The 25,431-nt window shown below is 52.4% G+C and overlaps 1 protein-coding gene across 1 annotated transcript in view; it reads left to right on the top strand.

Annotated features, from left to right (window-relative positions):
- Positions 1-25,431, top strand: part of ABCA13 (ATP binding cassette subfamily A member 13) — a 108,884-nt gene that overhangs the window by 17,952 nt on the left and 65,501 nt on the right. The window contains exons 7-16 of the mRNA XM_058678020.1: positions 263-353; positions 4,736-4,912; positions 6,419-6,704; positions 10,502-10,616; positions 11,778-12,107; positions 12,667-12,736; positions 15,452-15,583; positions 17,771-17,905; positions 18,496-18,676; positions 21,854-22,072. Coding sequence (XP_058534003.1) covers positions 263-353; positions 4,736-4,912; positions 6,419-6,704; positions 10,502-10,616; positions 11,778-12,107; positions 12,667-12,736; positions 15,452-15,583; positions 17,771-17,905; positions 18,496-18,676; positions 21,854-22,072 — 1,736 coding nt within the window. The remainder of the gene's footprint in view (positions 1-262; positions 354-4,735; positions 4,913-6,418; positions 6,705-10,501; positions 10,617-11,777; positions 12,108-12,666; positions 12,737-15,451; positions 15,584-17,770; positions 17,906-18,495; positions 18,677-21,853; positions 22,073-25,431) is intronic.

Genomic DNA, 25,431 nt, shown 5'->3' with positions numbered 1-25,431 from the left:
CATTAGAAATTGTGCTCCAATGTCACTACAGAATTCACTTTCTTTTCCACTTCAGTGTATCATTACAGTTGTAACTGATCCTCTGTTTTTTTTTTAAGGTAAATTTCTAATTGCATTATCTTGTTATGTACTTGGATATGTAGAACCTCTTTTCAATGGGTTCCTTGGTGTCTTTTCCCTGTATAATGATACTTTCAGTAAATCTAAGGAGTTTTATTCAATAAGGGGAAATGATAGAGTGGTTTTCGTTGTTTTCCTTTAGGAGGCCCTGAGAAACAAATTTATCAGAAGGTTTATCAAGGCCCATCTGCACATTGATGTGGACGACTTAATCAAACAACTCCAGATGAATGGTAGGTGTGCTGGTGGCATGCCAGCATAGCCGTGCCACGAGTCCCACCTCTGTGGCCACAGAGCTCCGTGTGGCTTCATTTCCAGTGTGACATATTCCTTAAATGCCTTGAATGCCTGCTTTATGTGCTTCTCATTGCTGATAAGAAGTTTTATAACCAGTGTTTTGAATTCTGTATCCCCCATTTTCTCAGTGTCTTCCTCAGTGAACTCTGAGGTTGGCAAAGGCTTTTGCTCCTTTGCAGGTGAGTCTTTAGTAATATTCATTGTGCCCTTGTCTCTTCTTTTGCTCTTGGTCATTGTACTTCTGGTTAGCAGAGTCTTCTCCTTGGGCAGGTTTCTACGCCGTGTCAGCAAGGGGTCTACAGTTTGATTTTATTGATTGCAGTTGGTCCATGGCTCTTTGTTTACAGTCAGTTCTGTCACTCCCTCCAGCAAGTTCCAGGTCTGGGTTCTTATGTTAGATTTCCACCGTGGTCTCTATGGTGCCAGCCCTGGCTCACCAGTCTCCATTTCCTGTGATATCATGCTGAGGCTGCACCATTGTGTGTACAGCCTTTTTCCCATTTCTGGTTCAGACAGGTCCCAGGATTAGAGAGACACCAGGTGTCCTATCTAGCTAGGTTGTTGTTGGTGTTGATCTTGCCAGAACCTGTTGGCTGTTAGGTGTGAGGGCCACATGGACCTATTTTGACCCGTATGTTACCATAGTTGATATTATTTCCCTGTGGGATCACTGCAATGCACTGAGCTCAGTGAGTTCTGACCAAGCTCAGCACATGCGCAGCTCACTGTTGTCCCTGCAGTCTTAAAGCCTATGTCACACTGTGCAAAATGGTGCCTGATGTGCCACTGCTAGAGTTCTTGATCTGCTGTCTGTCAGGTCTGGGGGCTAACTGGACCTGTCTTGGGTGGAATCTGCAGGATGCCATGTTGTTGCAGTTCACTGAGTCAGAAATGAGTTCACTGTCAGCTCAGTGGCTCCTTAAACAAAACGGCACCCAATATGGCTCTAGGGGGCAGACTGGTCTGTGAAATCCACCCTGTTCCTGTACTGCCTGTCTGGGATCTGTTGCTCTGTCTCTGTTCCTAACAGACCAACAGGGTGAGCTGTTCTTTTTCTGGGCTCACCTGCTGAGCTCCTGGTGAATGTCCCTTCCCATGTTTTTGCTGGTGGACTTCTGGCGTTGGTGGAGTTCAGATTGCTGTTCACTGAACGCCGCTGGTGTATCAGTCACTGCAACACCACACCATTGTGTCCGCTGCTTTCCTGTGTCTGTCAGTCTCCAGGTACCCCTCTGCCATTGTTCTGTCCTCTTCTATTTCTAGGAAATTGCCCACTCTGCTTCACACTGGCTAGTGTTTCTCTGCCATCTTGATTCTTTAAAGAAGCTTTTATTTTTCTCTTGGAAGATAATTAAAGCCACAACAGAGGGAGGCCACCTCAGCCTTTATTGTGTTTGACATTTGGGATTATCTGCTGTGAAGGTGTCTAACCAAGCTTGCCAAGTCCGCTGATGGAGCAGCACATTCTGAGTGGCCGATGGTCAACAACTGCAAAATGCAAAGAAAAACATGCCCAGTCTGCCCGGCCTGCCCGGCCTGCCCCACCTGCCCTGGCCTGCCCCAGCCTGCCCCCCTGCCTGGCCTGCCCCCTGCCCGCCTGCCCCGCCTGCCCTGGCCTGCCCCAGCCTGCCCCCCAGCCTGCCCCCCTGCCTGGCCTGCCCCCTGCCCGCCTGCCCCGCCTGCCCCGGCCTGCCCCGGTCTGCCCCGCCTGCCCCGGCCTGCCCGGCCTGCGGGATTCACCGCTCTGCAGTCCCCCAAAGGAATCAGCTCCCTATCTTGTACCCCGCATTGCATAGTGAACAAGAGTCTTGTTTTTTAGTTGTTTCATTTATAAGAATCAAACAATGATAATTGGTTGTTACCTATGGCAACAGTTGGCATTTTGTAAGTGTTTATGGTGACATCCAAATATGTGAATGTGTGTGCGTGTGTGTGTTAGGTGACTTCAAAAAGTTCATGGTGAGTGGAATTAAAAGGTAAATTTAGTTTGGTGCAAAAATCTTGAAATGCAATCATATAAGAAGATTTCAGGAATTTCACAGAAAATGCGTATTATGAAATAACTATGCATGGAGTTCAAGGATTTTTTATGCCAGGGTAAACTTCTGATTCCATCTCCACAAACTCTTTGAAGTTTCCCTGTACATATAAACTTGATTTCCTGACAACCCCGGGGGGACTGACAGAGCAGGAACATGACACTAGGACAGGTTAGTAACCGTGTGAAAGCAAACAGCCCATTGGTGGAGCTGCTGTGGGTGGGTTCGGCCCCCTCCAGTGTGCTCCTGCACCCAGGCAGGTGGCTGCAGCCCACCCCTTGGGGCGTTGTCCCCTCAGGGGTTCTCCTGCACCCAGGCAGGTGGCTGCAGCCCACCCCTTGGGGCGTTGTCCCCTCAGGGGTTCTCCTGCACCCAGAGAGGTGGCTGCAGCCCACCCCTTGGGGCGTTGTCCCCTCAGGGGTTCTCCTGCACCCAGGCAGGTGGCTGCAGCCCACCCCTTGGGGCGTTGTCCCCTCAGGGGTTCTCCTGCACCCAGAGAGGTGGCTGCAGCCCACCCCTTGGGGCGTTGTCCCCTCAGGGGTTCTCCTGCACCCAGAGAGGTGGCTGCAGCCCACCCCTTGGGGCGTTGTCCCCTCAGGGGTTCTCCTGCACCCAGAGAGGTAGCTGCAGCCCACCCCTTGGGTGTGTCTTGCTGTTTGGTAGCCTCCAGAGAGAGCTGTTATGGCATGCAAAGAGACCCGTACTTCGCCCCTACCCACACTCATCGGGAAACAACCGGGTCCTCCTCGGAGAGTCGGTTCAGCCTCTGTCTCACAAATATCGCCTTCCATGCACATCTCACAGCAGGATGATGTCTCCAAACTTGACAGTGGGATAATGTAGCAAGTGCTAGGGCCCCTTGAAAATTGTAGAGGAAATGTGATGTATTATTCAAAAGCATTGCTTTTGCCTCAACACTTTGGAGAAAATGAGACATCATCTTTTTACACTGAAACAAGTGAGGAGAAGACTAATGCATTATAAATCGTTCAAACACACAGTATCAATCGTTCTGCAGTATTTTAACTGTGCTCAGCTCTGAAAAGGCCCCCATCTTCTCCATGTGCTGCCCACCTTTGCTCCTTGTCCTCCTGCCCAACAAGCACCTGTGATGGACGCCCTGGAGAAGCATGGTGTGATGCAGCAAGGCCAGCGCTGTCCTCCGGAGCTGCTGGCCTAGACTGGTTTCAGAGGCACGGTGCCATCGTAGGATGTCAAAGAAGACAGTGGGAGGGAGAACTAAAGCCTGCCGCCAGCAGCTTCTGCCTCCGCGTCAGCAAACTGCTTCCCAGGGCCTGCCTTTTGTGTCAGTGAATAACTGGGGTATTGAGCTTTCTGTCTTGGTTGGGGTGAGAGTAGGGTTAGAAATATGGAAATGGAAATGCACCTGGCCTGTAAAACATCACTCCAACTGGTCTGTTACCTGCACCAACATCTAAGTCTTAGAGCAAGCAGAAGTCAATGTATTTTGTCTGTGCCTCCACCACAGACAATTTGCATGAGATGATTTATGTGAGAGGCAGGAAGAGATAAAGAGGAAGAGCTCCTGTCCTCTGGTCTACTCCTCAAATGCTCACAAGCCTCAGGGAGTGGATAGGAACTGGCAGTCAGTCCAGATTTCCTACATGGGTGGCGGGAACACAATTACTTGAGGCATCATGGATGCCTTCTAGGACCTGTAGTAGCAAGAGGATGCGATTAGGAGCCAGGAGCAGGGTCCTGTCTTGGGTTCTGCCATGTAGGAGTAGACCAGATGTTTGCTGCAGAGATCAGTGTTCTACATTATTAACCACAAATCCAGGAAATGCTGATCTGTGACATGCTGTATGCCAAATCCTGGGAGTGCTGGACAGGTCATGTGCTTTATTTCACTTCATCTTTAGAGATACCCACAGAGGATAATTCCCATTTCCATTGCCTGGAAAGGATGCAGATTATACAGCCACGGCCCCAGTGGACCATCGAGCTCCTGGTCCCCACCTGCAGACCACAGAGCTCTGAACCAAGAACAACCCTTGAAACCTGAATACCCATGGCTTCTGGTTCAGGGAGGAGGATCTGGCCCTTGGGTACTTTGTGAATGGGCCAGGCCAGATCTCTGGCCTGTGTAACAGGCATATCTCAACTGTTGTGCCAAATGCCTGCCCCTGTTTGAGCAGCATTTAAGTGAATGTATTTGTTTTCCTGTTCCAACTCATTTGCACAGTTTTCATTACATGAGGAAGAAGCGCCGGGGTGTGTCAGAACTTGGCATGGCCTAAGCTGTTCACTTTTCTCAGGAGGCATGCTGGATACGATGCTGAGTAATGCGGGGGCTGACCATATCCGCTTCCTGGGCCGTGTCTTGGTCAACCTGTCCTCCTGCGTGACGTTGAACCGGTTCCAGGCTGCGGAGTCTGTGGGTGCTCTGGAGACAGAAGCACACGAGCTCATGAAACACAACAGCTTCTTAGCCAGTAAGTGTTCCGTGAAGACGTCTACACTGGCTCGAGAAGGTCACGGTTTGGCTGACTTCTGCCTGAAGGTGTCCTATGCTGGCTCAGGAGAGGACAACCTTCCCAGATAAGGCATAAAATAAGCAGAGAAACTCCACACGCAGGAGGAGACGTACCTCATGCTGTCACAATGGACGCACTTCACCACACTGAGGACGGTGCTGCTCACTGCACCTGCTTTTGTTGCTTGAATCTCACGATAAATTCTGTTTCCCTGTAGTTAGAGAGTAAGCATGCACTCTAGTGTCTTTCTCTCTTTGCTCATTGTTTCTTGATATTTTGGGGGAGGGAGAGAAAAGATGATGGCGGACTCAGCACCATTAACAATTTTCCTGTTCAAGATAAACATGCTGTGATCTCTTGTATTGCTTTCAAATACGCATTTCACCATGTCCTAAAAGGGTAGAGTAAGGCATTGGGAGGAAGACAGAAAATCTGTCTGCTGGTTCACTCCCCACATGGCTGCAACAGCCGGGACTGGGCCAGGCAGAAGCCAGGACCAGCAGCTCAGTCCAGGTCGTGTGAAGCCAGGACCAGCAGCTCAGTCCAGGTCGTGTGAAGCCAGGACCAGCAGCTCAGTCCAGGTCGTGTGAAGCCAGGACCGGCAGCTCAGTCCAGGTCGTGTGGTGCTGCTTTCCCAGGAGCAGCAGGGAGCTGGATCGGAAGCAGACCAGTTGGGACTCAAACTGGTGCTCTGGCGTTGGGTGTAGTGTTATAAGCGGTACTTTAACCTGCTGCATGACATGGGCTTCCATTGGCTACTTCTCCTGGAGGGTCTATGTTGGGTTTCAAGGGCTGCTCTGACCAAGTACACAGTGGAAATGGTTGTTCTGGAGCCTGGGCTTAAAGATTTCCTGTGTCTGCTTCCATCTTCTGCCCTTCATTTTTGTCTTTGCCCACTCTTCTCCTTCTAATAAGGACCTTGTCATAGTGGTATGGGGCCCACCCTAATGGCCTCATTCTAGCTTCATTATCTCTTTAAAGATGGCATTTCCCAATACAACTACATTCATAGGTCCTGGGGACTAGGACTCCAACTTGCACATTTTATGGGGGACACATTACAACTCCTAATAACTTAAGGATGGAACCCAAGGAATGCATAGGGCAGAAAACCAAACACCTGTGTTTACATTGTAAGTTATTAGTAACCCCAAGTCAAGAATTCTGTGTGCTGAGTTGCAAGTACACTGGGAGAAGGAAGGCAGATTCCCTGAGCGGTCTTATATAACTTTTCTTTGTCCTGCAAAAAAAATGCAGAACCAGCAGCATCTCTTTGTGTTTTTATTAGCAGCCAAAGGGAGTATTGAATTGGGAATTGGAGATCTTGGTTCAAGTTTCCCCTCAATTGCCTGTGCAGCGTGGCATTAACGTTGTCACTTGGGGCTGGGTTCCCTGGTCTTGCCAGCTTGCCAGGCTCATGCCCACTGGCTGCGATGATACTGTGTTTTCCTTTCTTGTTGTCAGGTGTCATATTCAATAGTTCCTTGGCATCTCCCAAGCTGCCACCCCACGTCACCTACACAATGCGGACCAGTGTCTTGTACAGCATGAGAACAGATCTGGTGAGAAATCCTGCCTGGAAGTTCCATCCTCAGAGCCTGCCAGCTGATGGGTTCAAGTATAACTACATCTTTGTCCCGCTGCAAGACATGATCGAAAGAGCCATCATCGCCGTGCAGACGGGACACGACGCTCCAGAGCCGGCTGCCCAGACACAGGCGGCTCCCTACCCCTGTCACACCAGCGACCTGTGAGTAGCCTGGGGCAGAGGGCAGGCTGACCGCTAGAGGACAGTGTGGGAGGGTCCTGGCATCAGAGTACTCCGTAGGAAAATGCCTTTCAGCTTTTCTTAATCACCCCAAAGATGTGAACTTGTCCTTGGTTTCCTCAAAGGTCACTTGCTATAAATATCGCTTCTTTAACTTTCCTAAGGTTTGTTTTATGCATGAGGTGTTGGGAGAAATGTCATAGTTGAGGAATAGTCAACCCTTCGCATCCACACATTCTGTGTGTGAGGATTTAACCAACTGCAGAGGAAAAATGTTTGAAAAACCATTCCCGGAACTCCCCAAGGCAAAACTTGGTGTGCCATGCCACGAAAGGAGGGATGCTTTGGCCCACTTTGTTGAGCCTGTTGGCATTTCTCTAGCACTTGTCTTTTGTGGGAAGCTCACAGGAAGTGGAACTGAAAGACACTGAGCGTCTGAAGCCCCTCGGTGAGGCCTGTGGTGGCTGTGTCTGCTGAGCAAGCACAGACTTGAACGTGTCGTTATTTCCTAGTCAACATGGTGAATCTCCATTTGCGTAGTGTTTATGATGCACTGTGTGATGTAACCACAGAGAGGATTTAAGGTGTAAGGATTGTGTGGCTTCTGTGCAGACTGTGCTGATGTAAGGGACCTTGGTATCTGATGGAGGTCTTGGGATGCGTCCCCTGTGGACATGGAGGCGTCATTGAATTCCCCATGAGGTGTATGAGGGTTCACGTGCCCTTGGAATGGCACTATTGACCAATGTCCACAGGGCTGGGAGAACACAGGAAATTATTTTCTCTTCAGGACACATCCTTGAAGAATAGTGCCTGGGCCAGGCGCTGTGCAGGGTGCGTGTGAAGTAATCTGAGAGCAGAGGCCTAGGGAGTCCAGGTGAAAGCGATTCAGGAAGACCCCGGGCCATCGGCACAGGTCAGGGCTGCCCTGGGGGGTCCAGGTGAAAGCGATTCAGGAAGACCCCGGGGGGTCCGGGTGAAAGCAATTCAGGAAGGCCCCAGGCCATTGGCAGGGCTGCCCTGGGGGGTCCCAGGAATGTGTAGGACACCTTTACCTCACAGTGAACTGAGCTTGGACTTGCGGGTTTGGCCAGAAGGCAACAGGACTTGAATGGGTCCCAAAGGAGGTGAGCTGCGTCTCTGTGGGTCATCCTTCCTGTATTGTGAATGCTGTCCTGGCCTTGGTGACATGCTGTGACGAGCTGGCTTAGATGATACTACCTGGTTGCTCATCAGGATGCTGTATGTGATGGTTTAAGGTGCGTCGCCCCCTTGGCAGGGTGTGGTCTGTGTGCAGAAGTTAGGACTGTCTTTCAGGACTGGCGATGTGAGGTCTCTCCCTGTGTTCTGTCCAGTGACAGGTTCCACATGTGACAAATCCTTAGTGCATTTTTGATGAAGAACAGAGCAGTGTTACAGGAGGAACCTCTCCTGGGGTAGGGGCTTGTCCCGGCCTCCTGCTGTGGCCTACTGAAGGTCAAGAGGGAAGAGACCAGGGCCACCTGCTCCCAGGGCCTGGCTCATTGAGCAAATCACAAGCAAAGTTATTAGCTACTTTTTGGGGTAAAGTAAGAACTTTTCTTTTTGAAAACAAAGGTATGTTTGGCTCGGGAGTACTTAAGATATTTATCAATGCTCTTAAAGCAGTTTTCTTGGAGGTGATGGAACTAAGTACACTTGGGTGGTTGCTGAGTGCCATGCATAACTGCCGCTCACCTGCCTCAAGCCTCAGCGCGGTGAGCACTGATGTTCTGGGCTGCACCTTGCAGAGTCAACGTTCTGTGGTGCTGCTTTTAAACCAGAGGACTCTGAAAGGAAGCTCACATACTGACCGCCTCCTTCCGCTAAGAGGCTGCACCCACTGTGTGAGTGAAGGGTGCCGGGTCCCCCTGGTTCACAGGGCAGCTGTGGGTTCATTTTATTCCCTGACACAGAACATTTCCTGGGATGAACAGCATTCACTTCTGCCAGGGCACCGAGGGATGCCGGGGACTGGTTCCATTCCTCCAGTGGGTGGTCAGCAGGTGGTCAGCGGGTGGTCAGCGGGTGGTCAGCGGGTGGTCAGCAGGTGTCATGAGGACTGAAAAGGAGGCTGGGTGACTTAGAAGATAGATTTTTCCATGAGAAATATTCAACCCAGAATGGTATCTCCTGTGCTCGCTGGGATACTGCAGTTCAGCTCCTTGGGAAGGTTTGTTTTTCTGCTCTGAAAGTGGGAAGAGCTGAGCTCCTTCCTGAAGGATGCCATGTATCCTTTCCTCACAGCAAGTTTCAAGATGTCTACACTTCCTGATTCTTTGCTGGCCTGCAGTGATTGAGGCACAGTCTGAGACCTTTCGGGAACTCAGTCGCCTGCATACAGATTGAAAGCACGGTTTCTGGAGCCCACAGTCATTGGCAATTGTCTTGTGGTTTCCTCCTGCTTCCTGAGGGAGTCGTGCTCATGAATGCTGTGGTGCATTCATTCACCTTTATGTGCTGTTTGTCCACCTCTACCCTTGGGAAGAGGCAGCAGCCGGAGCAGTTAGAACCGCAGATCTTGTGGTACTTACTGTCCAGGGAAGCAGAGAGCTGAAAATGCATTAAGGAGGAAAATGGCATTGAATGTGAGAAGGCGGAAGTGCTGCCGAGTTGGGGCGGAGCTAGCAGAGGGGTAAGGAGCACTGCGAAGGGATGGTGGAGCACCTGGAGCCAGGTGGCCCTGTGCAGCTGTGGGATCAGTGCAGAGGCGGTGTGCTGTGTGGGCAGAGGCCCTGTGCAGCTGTGGGATCAGTGCAGAGGCTGTGTGCTGTGTGGTCGGAGTGGCCCTGTGCAGCTGTGGGATCAGTGCAGAGGCGGTGTGCTGTGTGGTCAGTGGCCCTGTGCAGCTGTGGGATCAGTGCAGAGGCGGTGTGCTGTGTGGTCAGTGGCCCGATTTCTGTGCATTCACCAGGTCAAGAGGGTCAGAAGCAGGGCTGGAGCTGACCACCCCGTACCTTTGCAGGTGGTAGGAGTGCCACGAGGGCACGGGGCGATGTCATCTGACACATATGGAAAAGTGGAGCTCAGACTGTTGGGTGGGAAAGAATCGGGGGCAAAGCAGAGAAATTCCTTGGAGGCTGATGCCATCATCAGGAAGGCCCCAGGGACAGGGCGTGGTCATCTGGTTCAGACTCTGGTTGCTTCTGAAGGTGAGGCTAATAGTCAGGGCTGAGCCAGGCTGAAGCCAGGAGCTTCATCTGTTTCTCCCGTATGGGTGGCAACGGCCCAAGCACTTGGACTGTCTTGTGTAGTGCTGGAATCCTGTGCAGGCACTGGTTTGAATTCTGGCTGCTCTACTTCCAGTCCACCTTGCTTCAATGGCCTGGAAAAGTAGCAGAAGATGGGGTACCGTGGGAATAAAGCAGTAGGTGGGAGATATCTCTATAATTCTAGCTTTCAAATAAATAAACAGATCGTAGAAAAATAGAGAGGTCACCGATTGAAGAGAGGCGTGGTCCCAGTACACCGAGGGACACTGAAGTTGTGAATCAGTGCTGCTGCTTTGCTCCAGCCTGCTCTGCGTGTTAGCGCCTTGAAACTGTTGTGTTTCCTGCCCAGATTTCCCTGGTGACAGCCGGCGAGCACATCCATCGCACTCACGTAACAGGCCTGTTGAAAAGGCCAAAGAGTTGCTCCTGACGGTTCATCGTAGCCTGTAAGAAGTTGTAGAAAACTTGCCCAGGCTCAGTGCTCCTCCTGAGCGTGAGTGAGAGGAAGGCTTTGCTGTCGTGAGTGCTGACTGCCTCATGCCCTTACAGATTCCTGAACAACGTGGGCTTCTTTCTCCCCCTGATCATGATGCTGACCTGGATGGTGTCTGTGGCCAGCATGGTTCGGAAGCTGGTCTATGAGCGGGAGATCCAGCTGGAAGAGGTAACTCGCCTGGAACTTTGCCCAGACTCCTATGTGCTGCCCTCCCTGCCCTGTGCTGGTCCAGCCAAGCCCCCGTCCCAGGAGCATCCGTGCAGACTGTGGTCTGAGTAGAGCCTTGCACGTATTTCCTTGAGATAAAAGAAGACCTCCCCCACCGAAGGCACAGGACACTGCAGGAACACAACCAGGGCTACTCATTTATCCATTTATACAAAGCCCATAAAAAGTAACATTTCCCATCTTAGTTTTTGGGTAATTAAAATATATATATACAGCCTTGCTAGCTTTGTTCTAATACTGTGAAAACCTGAAGCCATCACACCTGCTTCTAAGAGTGCAAGTTCATTTCATAGTCCCAGGCAAAGCCTCGACTCGCTGTGCACAGCAGGTGCACGCCTGGTTTGCCTGCTGGAGCTTTGTTGATGTGAGGAAATGGCTGGGAACATCACTTGTGTGTGTTGTTCTATTGCACAAGCGCTGTGTAAACCTGTGCTGTGCCTGCACAGTGTCCCCCTGCTTCCAGCTGGCTTACTCGTGGTCTCTGTGCTGCTGCAACTCAGTTGAGTCCCTGGGTGTAGGACCGTTGTGGGCAGATTGCCAGGTTCCCAGTCTCACTGCTGCCAGGGGCTGCTCAGGGTGCAGGCCTCAGAGCGTGCCGTCCTCACGTCGTGGGTTCCACCCCCGGGGTGAGCCAGTGGAGTGTTGAGTGGCTGAGCTGGTGGCTTGGGAGAGGCCAGCTGCCAACGTGTTCTGAGAGCTTGGCACTGACCTCCGTGCTGAGGGGATTCAGGCCCAGTAGTTCCCCTTCACATCCCTCATTGTCCTTCTCGGGCAAAATCCACCCAAGCGAAAGGAAAACACAAGAAACCAGAAAACAGGCTGAGATTGCAGCGGAGTCTGTGGAGGCCTCAGGCGCTGGCCTGTTCCCCCACTGCCTTGGTAAGAAGTGGGGCCCATGGGACACCCCTGGTCTCAGCTTAGCTTCTGTCAAGGTGCCCACTCTGCTTTGTGAAGCGTGCCCCAGGGTTGGTGCCCAGCTCTGGGAGCAGGTGTCCTTCCTGCAGCTCCGTGCAGACTGGGCCAGCCACACTGTCGTCTGCCTTTTCCCTTCCTCGCTCTGACCTGTTCCTTCTGATAACTCCAGCCCTTCCCTCTCAACAGTACCTGCGGATGTTGGGCCTGCACCCGACGACCCACTTCCTGGCCTGGTTCCTGGAGAACATGGCGGTGCTGGCCGTGGGCAGTGCCGTCCTGGCCGCCGTTCTCAAAGTGAGCGGCATCTTTGCGCACAGCGACACCTCTGTCGTTTTCCTCTTCCTGCTGGACTTCGGGCTGTCGATTGTCATGCTGAGCTACTTGCTGAGTGCGTTTTTCAGCCGTGCCAACACAGCAGCCCTTTGTACCAGCCTGCTGTACCTGATGAGCTTTCTGCCCTACATCGTCCTCATGGTCATGCGTAACCAGCTGAGTCTTGGCATTCAGACATTTCTGGTAAGTTGCTCGTGCCTTCCTCCTCTGGAAGTCAGGGCCCTCCCTGGCCCGTTTGCTGTGTTCAGATCTGCACAGGCTCTGTGCCAGCTGGCTTCCCTGATTGCACCCTGACGGCCATGCTGGAGGTGGCAGTGCTGAGGGCAGCCGGCTAAGGGTGGACAAGTGTTATGGTGGGGTGGGTGGAAGCTCTCTGAAGGCTCGGGAGACCAGCAGCTTCCTTAAGAAAGCATACGATTTCAGTTTCTCTTTGTTTCACGCATGGGCTGAACTAGTTCCAAAGCTACTTCAGAAGTAAAAAATAAGCATTTTTCTTGGAGCATCAGTCATGAATTATAGTGCATTAAGTGGGAAGCTCTCTTGATTAGCAATGTCAGAGGCTCACCTATTTAAAATGCAGCTCTCAAAGAGGCTGGAAGCACACTCCGGCAGCGGTGGTGTGGCACTGCTAGAATCTGAAGGTGTGCTGCTTCTGCCTTTGGCTTTAGTGCTGTGGGTTTCCTGAGGTCCCAGCAAGACACTAATGTGCCGGATTTCTCTCATCCCATCTATCCCCGGGTAGTGCCTCCTCTCGACAACAGCCTTTGGACAAGGAGTATTTTTCATTACATTCCTGGAGGGACAAGAGGCAGGTAAGAGGATACAGCTTTAAAAAGTGACTTAGTAACTCAGGTGTTTTGGAAATTTGTGGTTGTGCTGTGAAGAATTCAGTGGAAATTCTCAGTTGCCAAGTGGCACACTTGGAAAGAAACCTGACTTGGGTTTGCTGGTGTGCGCACCTCCCATTGGCTGGTCACTGCGGGTCTGAGGACAGTGAAGGGTAACCATGGCACCCGACTGGCTGTGGATTCCAGCCATCCGCTGCTGGGGTCTGATCATCTTTATGGTGTGTGACACATGGTCGCCTTAGGGACCCTCCAAACTCTCCCCAGAGTGAGGGGCCTGTGTGCATGCCAGCTGCTAGTGGACAATAGTGCCAGGGTGGCCTCTGGGATCTCCACATCATGGCTCTTCATGTATTAGTCAGATCTCGGCCTGAACCGAGGTTCATCAGCATCAAGACCTGGAACTAACCAGCAGGGGACAGAGCACAGTTGTCTCTTCGGTTTTTTATTTTATCCCTAATAATGCAGCAAAGATGATTTTATGTTTGGAGGGAGTCTTCCTTACAATGAGATTTTGACAACAAAATCCCTGCCTAGACACACATCTCGTAGATGTTTATATGAATTTTTGAGTGTGTGTTTGTAAATATTTATAGGAAAACACAATCCGAAGGTGAAAATATTACAGCAGTTAGTTAATCTGCTTTGATTTTGCCTGTCCTGGACTCTCCTTGTGAAATATATTCTTTAAAAGATGGGTAATCTTAGTGATTTCCTCTCAATTCCTCATTTATTTTTAAAAAGGATTTGCTTACGTTTGTTTGAAAGGCCAATTTACAGAGAGAAGCAGCGGCAGAGATCCTCCACCTGCTGGCTCACTCCCCAGCGGCTGCAGCGGAGTGGGAGCCTCTGCAGACCCCAGGCCCCGGGCCCGACACTAACAGGAGCTGGACCCCAAGAGGAACAGCAGGAACTTGAACCAGTGCCCAAGTAGGGACACCAAACCATAGACGCAGGCTTAACTCAGTATACCATGGCACCATGCCCCTTTAACTCCTCTTCAAAGTCGGTTTGATCAAGAAAATACAGAAAATAATGGTGGCAGCAAATACTCAGCGATTAAATCGTGCGTGTTTTTGGCTTCAAGCCTGTACCATAGGATAATTTAGAGTAGAAGAATGTTTTTCTTTAATTACATTCAACCCACAAATACATTGTTAGTCTCTGGGTTCTCAAGGAGACCTCTTTAGTTCGTAAAAATATACTTAGTGTCACCCCAAATGAATTTATTTAGTTGAGTAAGTAAAATAGATATAAGTAAAGTAACCTTTAAAAGTGTTTAAGTGTTGGATGTTAAAATGTCATTAATGTCTATGCTACCTGACCTCACTGCTGAAGATGCAATTCTGCAAGCTAGCCTTTCCTCTGAAAATTGTGGGCAGTGGGTGGTCTCATCAGCCCATCTCAGCAGGAGCTGCAGGGAGAGGGGCTGACGGGAGAGGGACTGATGGGAGAGGGGCAGCAGGGAGAGGGGCTGCAGGGAGGGGGCTTACAGGAGAGGGGCAGCAGGGAGAGGGGCTGCAGAGAGAGGGATTGCAGGGAGGTGGGCTGCAGGAAGAGGGGGGCTGCAGGGAGAGGGACTTCTGGGAGCGGGGCTGCAGGGAGGGGGCTTACAGGAGAGGGGCTGCAGGGAGGTGGGCTGCAGAGAGAGGGGCTGCAGGGAGGGGGCTTATAGGAGAGGGGCTGCAGGGAGGTGGGCTGCAAAGAGGGGGTGCAGGGAGGTGGGCTGCAGGGAGGTGGGCTGCAAAGAGGGGGTGCAGGGAGGTGGGCTGCAGGGAGGTGGGCTGTAGGGAGGTGGGCTGCAGGGAGGTGGGCTTACAGGAGAGGGGCTGCAGGGAGGTGGGCTGTAGGGAGGGGGCTGCAGGGAGGGGGCTTACAGGAGAGGGGCTGCAGGGAGGTGGGCTGTAGGGAGGTGGGCTGCAGGGAGGTGGGCTTACAGGAGAGGGGCTGCAGGGAGGTGGGCTGCAGGGAGGGGGCTGCAGGGAGGGGGCTGCAGGGAGGGGGGCTTACAGGAGAGGGGCTGCAGGGAGGTGGGCTGCAAAGAGGGGGTGCAGGGAGGTGGGCTGCAGGGAGGTGGGCTGTAGGGAGGTGGGCTGCAGGGAGGTGGGCTTACGGGAGAGGGGCTGCAGGGAGGTGGGCTGTAGGGAGGGGGGCTGCAGGGAGGTGGGCTTACAGGAGAGGGGCTGCAGGGAGGTGGGCTGCAGGGAGGTGGGCTGCAGGGAGGTGGGCTGTAGGGAGGGGGGCTGTAGGGAAGGGAGCTGCAAGGAGGGGGGCTGCAGGGAGAGGGGCTGCAAGGAGGGAGGCTGCAGGGAGAGGGGCTGCAGGGAGGTGGGCTGCAAGGAGGTGGGCTGTAGGGAGGTGGGCTGTAGGGAGGTGGGCTGCAAAGAGGGGGTGCAGGGAGGTGGGCTGCAGGGAGGTGGGCTGTAGGGAGGGGGGCTGTAGGGAGGGGAGCTGCAAGGAGGTGGGCTGCAGGGAGGTGGGCTGCAGGGAGGTGGGCTTACAGGAGAGGGGCTGCAGGGAGGTGGGCTGTAGGGAGGTGGGCTGCAGGGAGAGGGGCTGCAGGGAGGTGGGCTGCAGGGAGAGGGGCTGCAGGGAGGTGGGCTTCAGGGAGGTGGGCTGCAGGGAGGTGGGCTTCTGGGACAGGCTGCATGGTTCTGACTCTGAGCCTGTTCTTCCTGCCAGGGATCCAGTGGAGTAACATGTACCAAGCTCCAGAACATGGGAGCATGGCGTTTGGCTGGGTTTGTTGGATGATTCTCTTTGATTCAAGCCTTTATTTCTTATGTGGATGGTACCTCAGCAACTTGATTCCTGGTAAGAACTGAACACTTTACAAAACAGTAAAATAAATTTTAAACAATATACATTGGTATGAAAACAATTGTTTGTTCATAAGTGAAGATGCCAGAAAGGGGATGTCTTTGTTTTTAAAGAAGCTGTGAGTTTTGAGTAAAGCCTGCTCTGCTTCTGGGGTAACGGTTAAAGGCAGTTCAAGAGTTGGCCTGGATGGAGTCTGGGATGAAACCCCAGGACCCTTTGCTGCTCCCTGAGAGGGTCCTGGGGTGTGCAGGGGTGAGAAGAGGGGGTAGGAGCAGGAGCGTTTGGGGTCCACAACACTGCTGATTCCCAGACTGCAAGGAAGCCTGGACGGTGAAGAGGCCAGTCTCCCAGCTGGCCACAGGTCAGCAGGTGGCAGAGGGGCCAGGCATGGCGTGAGGCTGGGGCCAGGTGTTGCCCCTGGAGGCAGGGCTAGCAGCAGGCGTGAGACTGGGGCCAGGTGCTGCCTCTGTAGGCAGGGCTAGCAGCAGGCGTGAGGCTGGGGCCAGGTGCTGCCCCTGGAGGCAGGGCTAGCAGGAGTGGAGGAGCCTCCCCGAGGTGCCTCCTGCCTGTGCCAGGCATGCCAGGAAGAAGCAGGACCGCCAAGGACAGTGGCTTTCCTGCTGTGTCAGGTGGGGAAGGGTGCATACCAAGGGCGGTGCCATCACACATCAACCTCTTTGGGGGCTGTGGGGACAGAGACAGTGCCAGCGCTTGCAGAGGAATTGTCCTGATGCTTTTGTTTGCTTACTGTGTTTTTTATTTCCACAAACTTATTGTTCATGGGCGTGCACAGACAAGGGTCCACTGTTACAGGAGCTCAAGACCCTAGTGGACCGCTGATGCGGGCGAGTCTCTTCTTGCCTGAAGAAAAGTCTCCATAGCGGGGTGTATGTGTGTGCACACACATGCGTGTACGTGTGTATGGGCATGTGTGTGTGTGTTCAGGTAGGCAGGTGCAGCCAGAAGGAAGGCAGGGGTCCCAGCTAGGTGTCATTGGACAGGCTTGCCTTCCCTCCCTTCTCACCTGACAGTAGCACATGGATTAACCTGAATAAAGACCCGGAAGCAGGGGTTGGAACCAGCTGGCTGTGAGGGGACCTAGCATGCTGTGCTGCTCACCTCCCCTGTGCAGAGGGACCTTACTCTGCTGCGGTCTTGGAGACCCTTGCCTACATTAGTTTGCTGCAGTTGCCATGGCAAAATACCTCATGGCAGACTGTGACTTGATGACAGAAATGGTGTCTCACAGTGTGGGGTGGGGGTGGAAGCCCAGGCTCAGGATACAGCAGGTGGTCTCTCTGAGGGCTCTGCTTGCATTACAGAGGTCATCTTCCCTGTGTCCCTGCATGGCCCCGCCTCTGCCCTCATCGCTCCTCATAACTAGGACAGCCTCACGTTGGCACTCACCCTCTGACCTCGATTGCCCTGATGACTCCCCAGGAGACGGCATCTCCAGATCAGGTTGCGTCCTGAATACTGGGGACTAGGAGGCCAGTGTGTGGCCCTTTGGGGTTACCCTGGCACTGGTCGCAGCTGCACACCCTCTCTGCTCCCTTCTGAGTACAGGGCACCCTCTGAATCTCTGACAGCCCTTGCTTTTCCATGATGCTCAGGATGCAGCCATGCTCTTTTTGTTTCACTCATGTATGGATATAGGTCTTAAGTCAATTACACTCATCAGATGTAAGCTGGAATAGATGTGTTCAGTACAATTGGAGCATGTTAATAAATCCCCGGTGTATAACAAGGACAATACGACTGTGACATGGACTGAAAAGAATGTATCAGAACTAGGAGCTGATGCATTTCCTATAGAGTTAAGGTAGTTCATTTTAGCATTTTATTTTGCTTTTTTAAAGGATTTATTTATTTGAAAGGCAGAATGACAGAGAACAAGGTCTCCTATCTGCTGGTTTAATACCCAAATGGCTGAGAAGGCTAGGCCTGGGTTCCTGGGTTAGCAGCCAGGTCTCCTGTGTGGGTCTGGGCCATCTTCTGCTGCCTTCCCAGGTGCTTTAGGATGGAGCTACACTGCAAGTGAAACAGCCAGGACTTGAACTAGCGTCCTCGTTGGGGATGCTGGCTTCGAAGACAGTGGGTTAATCTGCATCACCCCAACATTGACTCCGAAGTCAAGATGGTCTGTTGCAGAACTTTCATTGTTGCATCCTCATTCTTTAGGGAGCTTTGGCGTGAGGAAGCCCTGGTACTTCCCTGTCACGGCCTCGTACTGGAAGAGCCTCTGCGACTTCCTGGAGAAGCAGCAGAGCTCTGAGAGCTCCAGCCCTGTTGGCAGTGAGAACCTCGGCTTCACAGGTATGTGGGTGTGACATCCCCAGGATGCATGGTTTTCCACTTGGAGCGGAGCCTTTCTGGATGTGCAGGTTCTGGGGTATTCACCTCCACACTGTCTCGAGCTTAAAGCCAGCTTGGGAGCCACATTGCAGGTAGCAGCCCGGAGGATGTGTGCTTTGCGTTTCCCAGGGAGTCCTCTCAGCTCTCAGGACACTCTGCTCTAGGCTGCATGTTGTGTGATTCAGTGAGACTGATGCATCAGTCCAAACTGAGTCTGTGTAGAAATGGAAACTATTGCCAAGCGGCGGCTACTGGACGTGATGCCTTTGCAAGTGTGTGAGTCTTTGCATACAGGCTGCTGATTCATGCCGGGTTGGGCAGAGGAGAGAGGGAGGGGAGGGGAGAGAGGGAGAATACATGCCCCCCCCCCTTTGTTGAGAAAATCATTATCGTGACATTCATGGCTGCACTTGGCTGTTGCTGTCCTGGAAGCTCTGAGCTTGAGTGGCTGTGCCTGTTTGCAGAGCTGAGAGTGGCTCTGGAGGGACCTCTGATGTGGTAGTGGAGCCTAGTTCCCTGGTTCTCCTGATGAACTTGCGTCTTCTTTACAGGGTTGTCACCCCAAAATGGAGCAGAGGAGCTGGAAGGAGGCCCTGTGGGAGTGGCCTTGGTGTCTGTGAGCAAGGAGTATGAAGGCCACAGGATGGCCATCCAGAACCTCAGCCTCACCTTCCACAGAGGCCAGATCACTGCCCTGCTGGGGACCAACAGTGCCGGGAAGACCACCATCATGTGCGTCCCCTGCAGTGTGGAGGGCTTAGGGTAGCTGTTCCTACCGATGTCGAGTGGTCAGGGACATGGAGCTGGGCTCGGGGCGGCTGTTCCTACTGGTGTTGGGTGGTCAGGGACCCTGGAGCTGGGCTTAGGGAGCTGTTCCTAATGGTGTTGGGTGGTCAGGGACCCTGGAGCTGGGCTTAGGGAGCTGTTCCTACTGATGTCGGACAGTCAGGGACACGGAGGTGGGCTCTGCTTTTCTATTCTCTTTGTTTGGAGTCTCAGCACAGAGTTTTGGGAAAGAAAGAGGCACACAGGCCCATGGCCTCAAACATGCTCTTGGACTTGAGGCCTGAGGTGGAGTCAAGGATTGGTATGGATAGAGGTTTAAAATCTTTTATCCTCTTTTTCCTAAAATGAATTCAGTGTGTTTTTGCTTTAGCCTTCTAAAGTGTTTTTTATTGAAAATTATGTTTTCCTTTTGCTAGGCAGAGAGACAAAACAGAGAATAACAGACACACCAAGACGTTGTTGGCATCTGCAGTTCTGCTGTCTGCAGTGCCGTGGTCAGGGTTGGAGAGGGAGGTGACATGCAATTGAGAAACTAAAAATGTGACAGACATAAGATAAAGGCTGTAGATACGGGGCAACCAGAGGGAAGCCTCCTTCTCTAAGGAGAGGAAGTTCACCCAGAGGGCTTGTTGCCTCAAACTTTTATTGAATTGCTTGGGGAGCCAAATTACACTAGTTGATGTGCCACAAACTTTGATAGCTACGCCTCATATTGGTCTTAATCAGCCAATGTTTCATGATCAGAAAGCAGCAGTGTGACCCAGTTACAGAAGTCAGTATGTGACTGTCTCAAACATATTCTTACAGCCCACGGTTCTGTGGGCTTGAACCATTGCCCAAGTAGGGACCATTGTCTGCAGGCCTTGACCTTGGTTTTGCACTTTTGCCCATTCAAGGGCAGTTGCTCACTGAGTTTGACTTTGGACTCTGGCACCAGCAGTCTGTGAACTCTAGATTCCAGGCACACAGTTTGTCTTGTTTTTTCTTAGCGAGTCACACTGTTGTCCTTTTTCAGACTGTCTGGCACACAAATCCCCAAATGCCTGCAACAGTCCAAGCAAAAGCAGGGCCAGGAATGCAGCGTGGGCCTCCTGTGTGGTAGCAGGGACCCAAGAGTGTACTGCCAGTAGCTGCCCGGTGTGCACAGGAGGGGGTTGGGCTGCAGGGGGAGGGGCTGAGCCCGGAGCCAGCCCGCTTTGGCCTGCCTGTCTCGAGCAGGGTGAGCGGCAGGCAGATGTGCGCTTTTGACAGCATACAGTCTGTTTCTCATATTCTGCTTTTTAGGTTCCCATGATTTCCTTATTAAGGTTTGGTTTTTGGTTTTGTTCCTAATGGGTCCAGAATCGATTGGGGGGCATCAAAACTTGTGTTCCAGAGAAGCCAGAAGGGAGGTCATCCGTGGCCAGATGTGGATCCCACAGTTTGCTTAGCGGTGAATCATTAAAATCATGAACATTGCTCTTGAGATGTCATGTTTCTTTCTTTTAAATAGGACTAAATTATGGTTATTAAAGCCATGGAAGGAGCTTTGTCACTAAGGTAAAGTTTAAAAACAATACCTACAGAGCTTTGAAAGAGCAGGAGAAAGGCAGGGTGGTTTTCTTTGTTGCATGGTGGCTTACGCAGGCCTGCAGAGCTGCCTGGCTGTGTTGGTGCTGTTTGCAGAGTGAGCAAGGGGGAGTCAAAAAAGACGACTCACAACCTAGCGTGCCACACCCTGCTTGGACCTGCGTTTTACATGGAAAGCCTGGAGGACTCCGTGTGGGCTCTGTCCATGTTGTTTTGGGTGCGTGTGAAGTGTGTTTTGAGTCCTTTTAAATGGCTGGCTTTGTCGGCTCTTAGATGGAAGGCTGAGAGTTGAATTCACAGTCCTGGTCCTTGAAATAAACATCTTGGAGACTGGTGCAGAGTGGGTCAACCTGCTTGGGTGTGTGGATTCAACAAATCCCAGAGCAACAGTGTTTGGAAATAACGGCCTTCATGGTAAACACATTATTGTTCTCCAACAACGTAGTGCAGCTATTTTTATAGCATTTGCACTGCACTCTAGGTAATTTAGAGAGCATTTAAAGTATATTTCAGGGTGATCCTGGGTTCCTGTGTTGTTTTATATGAAGGTCTGGAACACTTGCAGGTTTTGTTATCTGTGGAGATCTTGGAGTCAACACTGCACAGCCAACAAGGAGTCCTATGAAATTCATCAAATTAGTTTGAATATCTTATGGCAGAGAGCTGTTGATGGAGTTTAATGAGGTAAAGCTGTGGTTGAATAAGCAGAGCTGTGTAGTGTAATGAGTTTTGCATGGGTTTGGTTAATGCTGCGACAGGTGCCTCAATGAAGAGAAAGATTGTTTCCTTTCTGTGACCTCCATTAACCCAGGTTCCTCAGTGACTGCTCTGCAGTTTGTCACCATGAATCAGTTGGTATTTCCTGGAACTTTGTATGACTGGGGTTGTGTCCAGCTCCTTTCCTGCAGCAGGTTCTGCCCCAGTGGTGGGCCTGAGGGTGCCTGGGCACTGTCCACTCTGCCCCAGTGGTGGGCCTGAGGGTGCTTGGGCACTGTTCACTCTGCCCCAGTGGTGGTCTTGAGGGTGCCTGGGCACTGTCCACTCCGCAGAGGCTCCCTGGTTTGTTCATGTCACCCTCTGTGGGTGATAGTTGATGTTTTTGGCTTCCAGTGACCCTGACTTCTCTTGCACGAATATCTGAGTGGACTGGCTAGAGCCTGTGCTCGGGGCTGACTGACTTTGTAGGAATGAGGAGGAACCCCCAGAGTTCCTTTGGGGAGGGAATACGTGTTGATGTCCTGGGGCAGGACTTAGGTAAATTTAAGTCCTCATATAAAGACTTAAAAAGTTTATGGAAGAGCAGAGTTGAAAGGTGAGTTTATTTTTGGTACAGAAAAAGTTGAATTTACATGTATCTGTGCAACTGAAATAGGATTTTGTCATCCCCCAATTTCCCACGCTGCAGGGGCCAGGCTCTCTGTGCAGCCCTGTGGCAGTGGAAGCCTCACCCCAAACAGCCAGCTTGCCTCCCCTAAGAGCTGTTCCACTTTGCCTGGCTGTGTGGATACCACGTAGCAGGTATGTGTTCTGTGCTTGACTCATCTTCTCCGGCAGATCCTTGTTGACGGGGCTCCGACCCCCCACCTCTGGAACCATCATCGTTGATGGCAAGAACGTGCAGACGGACCTGTCCAGGGTCCGAAGGGAGCTGGGGGTGTGTCCGCAGCATGACGTCCTTTTTGACAACCTCACAGTCCGGGAGCATCTGCTGCTTTTTGCCTCTATAAAGGCTCCGTGGTGGACTCAGGCGGAGCTGCAGCAGCAGGTGGCTAAGTAAGTGACCTGTTTGCTCTTTGTTCTCTGTCTCTGCATGATGTGAAATGAAGATTACAAAAGAGACATTTGAGAGTCATTTAGGACTCTATTTATGGTAAGAAAAAAGAATAGCAAATGACTCTTAACTGTGACATGATGACACAGCCCCTGTCTGTGAGTGTCTCAGAAAAGATTTATCAGGGACAATGAATTTAATTTGGTTTGACTTTGAAATGGCAAGAGCTGAGTCAGTGTGGTAAAGTGTGGCAGAGACTGTCAGTGGACACTTGGTGTGTCTGGAGTCCATGGCTGCTGTGGGCACCTTAGATCGAAGGAGTCCATGGCTCCTGTGGGCACCTTAGATGGGAGGAGTCCATGGCTGCTGTGGGCACCTTAGATGGGAGGAGTCCATGGCTGCTGTGGGCACCTTAGATGGAAGGAATCCAGGGCTCCTGTGGGCACTAGAACGAAGGAGTCCATGGCTGCTGTGGGCACCTTAGATGGGAGGAGTCCATGGCTGCTGTGGGCACCTTAGATGGGAGGAGTCCATGGCTGCTGTGGGCATCTTAGATGGGAGGAGTCCATGGCTCCTGTGGGCACCTTAGATGGGAGGAGTCCAGGGCTCCTGTGGGCACCTTAGAATGGAGGAGTCCATGGCTCCTGTGGGCACCTTAGATGGGAGGAGTCCATGGCTGCTGTGGGCACCTTAGATGGGAGGAGTCCATGGCTGCTGTGGGCACCTTAGATGGGAGGAGTCCATGGCTGCTGTGGGCACCTTAGATGGGAGGAGTCCATGGCTGCTGTGGGCACCTTAGATGGGAGGAGTCCATGGCTCCTGTGGGCACCTTAGATGGGAGGAGTCCATGGCTGCTGTGGGCACCTTAGATGGGAGGAGTCCATGGCTGCTGTGGGCACCTTAGATGGAAGGAATCCAGGGCTCCTGTGGGCACCTTAGAACGAAGGAGTCCATGGCTGCTGTGGGCACCTTAGATGGGAGGAGTCCATGGCTGCTGTGAGCACCTTAGATGGGAGGAGTCCATGGCTGCTGTGGGCACCTTAGATGGGAGGAGTCCATGGCTCCTGTGGGCACCTTAGATGGGAGGAGTCCATGGCTGCTGTGGGCACCTTAGATGGGAGGAGTCCATGGCTGCTGTGGGCACCTGAGATGGGAGGAGTCCATGGCTGCTGCGGGCACCTTAGATGGGAGGAGTCCATGGCTGCTGCGGGCACCTTAGATGGGAGGAGTCCATGGCTGCTGCGGGCACCTTAGATGGGAGGAGTCCATGGCTGCTGTGGGCACCTTAGATGGGAGGAGTCCATGGCTGCTGTGGGCACCTTAGATGGGAGGAGTCCATGGCTCCTGTGGGCACCTTAGATGGGAGGAGTCCATGGCTCCTGTGGGTACCTTAGATGGAAGGAATCCAGGGCTCCTGTGGGCACCTTAGAACGAAGGAGTCCATGGCTGCTGTGGGCACCTTAGATGGGAAGAGTCCATGGCTGCTGTGGGCACCTTAGATGGGAGGAGTCCATGGCTGCTGTGGGCACCTTAGATGGGAGGAGTCCATGGCTGCTGTGGGCACCTTAGATGGGAGGAGTCCATGGCTGCTGTGGGCACCTTAGATGGGAGGAGTCCATGGCTCCTGTGGGCACCTTAGATGGGAGGAGTCCATGGCTGCTGTGGGCACCTTAGATGGGAGGAGTCCATGGCTGCTGTGGGCACCTTAGATGGGAGGAGTCCATGGCTGCTGTGGGCACCTTAGATGGGAGGAGTCCATGGCTGCTGTGGGCACCTTAGATGGGAGGAGTCCATGGCTGCTGTGGGCACCTTAGATGGGAGGAGTCCATGGCTGCTGTGGGCATCTTAGATGGGAGGAGTGCTGAGGCAGGGACGTGGATGTAGGAACAGTGTCATGCTCAGACATGTCAACCTGTGCTGCAGGTTTGCTATGGGCCTGTGCTCTGGACACATATCCTACTGCAGCGTTAGAGATGCCAGAGCCGTAGGGGAGGGGGATGGACTGGCTCCCCAACTGTGATCACACAGTGGGATAAAGAAAGAAACTCATATCCAATGACTGTTCCAAGTTGGACAAAGCCTGTGTGACCAAAAAGTTATACTGGAAAGGGAGTGAAGGACTCAGATGAAGCCCTGGCGAGTCCAAGGATCTCGGTCAGTCCTTAGGGAGGGACTGTGAGTCCAAGGATCTCGGTCAGTCCTTAGCGAGGGACTGCGAGTCCAAGGATCTCGGTCATTCCTTAGGGAGGGACTGGCGAGTCCAAGGATCTCGGTCAGTCCTTCCATCCAGATGAAATAGCTCATGCATGGGGAGAGATGCCCAAGATGTCCAGCAAGGCCTGAGAAGACTCTCCCATCTCAGGGAGAGGGGATTTGTATGCACTGGACTCTCTACTACTAAAACAGACTTCCTGAGGCAACCAATTTACAAACAGAAGAGGTTTCTTGATCCCTAGTCAGCTGGGCCTCTGATGAAGGTAGTGGAGGACGACCGGGGAAGTCTGTGCAATGGACAGATCATAGAGTAAGCCTGGGAGCCAAGGGAGAGGGAGAAAGAGGTTATGCCCAACCCAGGCTCTCCTAGCAGCCAGCACCTAAGACCTGTTTTCCAGGGGCTGACCTCCACTGGACACTGTCACTGACTAGGTTTCCACCCTCTTAGTACATGTCCTTGTGACTTTGGGACTTGAAGTTCACCTACCTTTGGGAACTAAATAATGCTAAAACCACAACAGTGGCCTTTCCTTTGAGTTGGTCACTACAAGAGAGGTGACTCTCTGGAAGAGGGGCTATCTGGCACACTTCCAGGACTGTGGCTGTGTCTGCAGCATGGACATGCATCAGGGGATTGCAAGGGTCTGAGAAGTGAAGGTGATTTGTTACCTGTTGCTGTCCCTGGGATTAGTGAGCACCAGTGACCATGGCTTACAAACATTCTCAAGGCTGTAGAAATGGGCAGCTGGTGCTTGAGCACCCTGCTATGGGTGAAGTGACCCTGGATCATTCTGGAAGCTGCCTCCAGGGCACTAGCATGTGGTTGAGCTCACATGGATGAGACCATCGGGGGATGGAGATGCATCCCCACTTCACATGGAGTCCTAGAGGGGCAGTTAGGTGGTGTGACAGATGTTCTATGGCAGGAGGAGACTTTGAGCCCAGAGTGCTGGAGGCCCAAACTGCTTGGACGCCAGGGCCTGAAAGCAGAGCTGCAGGTGGACATTGTGTGCAGGCACCCTGACACTCTCGGGAGAGCGAGCCCCCGCGTCTGACATGCGCCGCTGCGTTGTGCCTTGTCTTTCCACACCTGGAAGGCAGTGGCACATGTTTGGATGATCTGAAGGTGAAACAGGTGTCTGTGTTT

This window comes from Ochotona princeps, chromosome 20, assembly GCF_030435755.1.
Source record: "Ochotona princeps isolate mOchPri1 chromosome 20, mOchPri1.hap1, whole genome shotgun sequence".
Classification (NCBI taxonomy): domain Eukaryota; kingdom Metazoa; phylum Chordata; class Mammalia; order Lagomorpha; family Ochotonidae; genus Ochotona; species Ochotona princeps.
The sequence above is the reverse complement of the archived record's forward strand: the minus strand, read 5'-3'. Positions and strand labels throughout refer to the sequence as shown.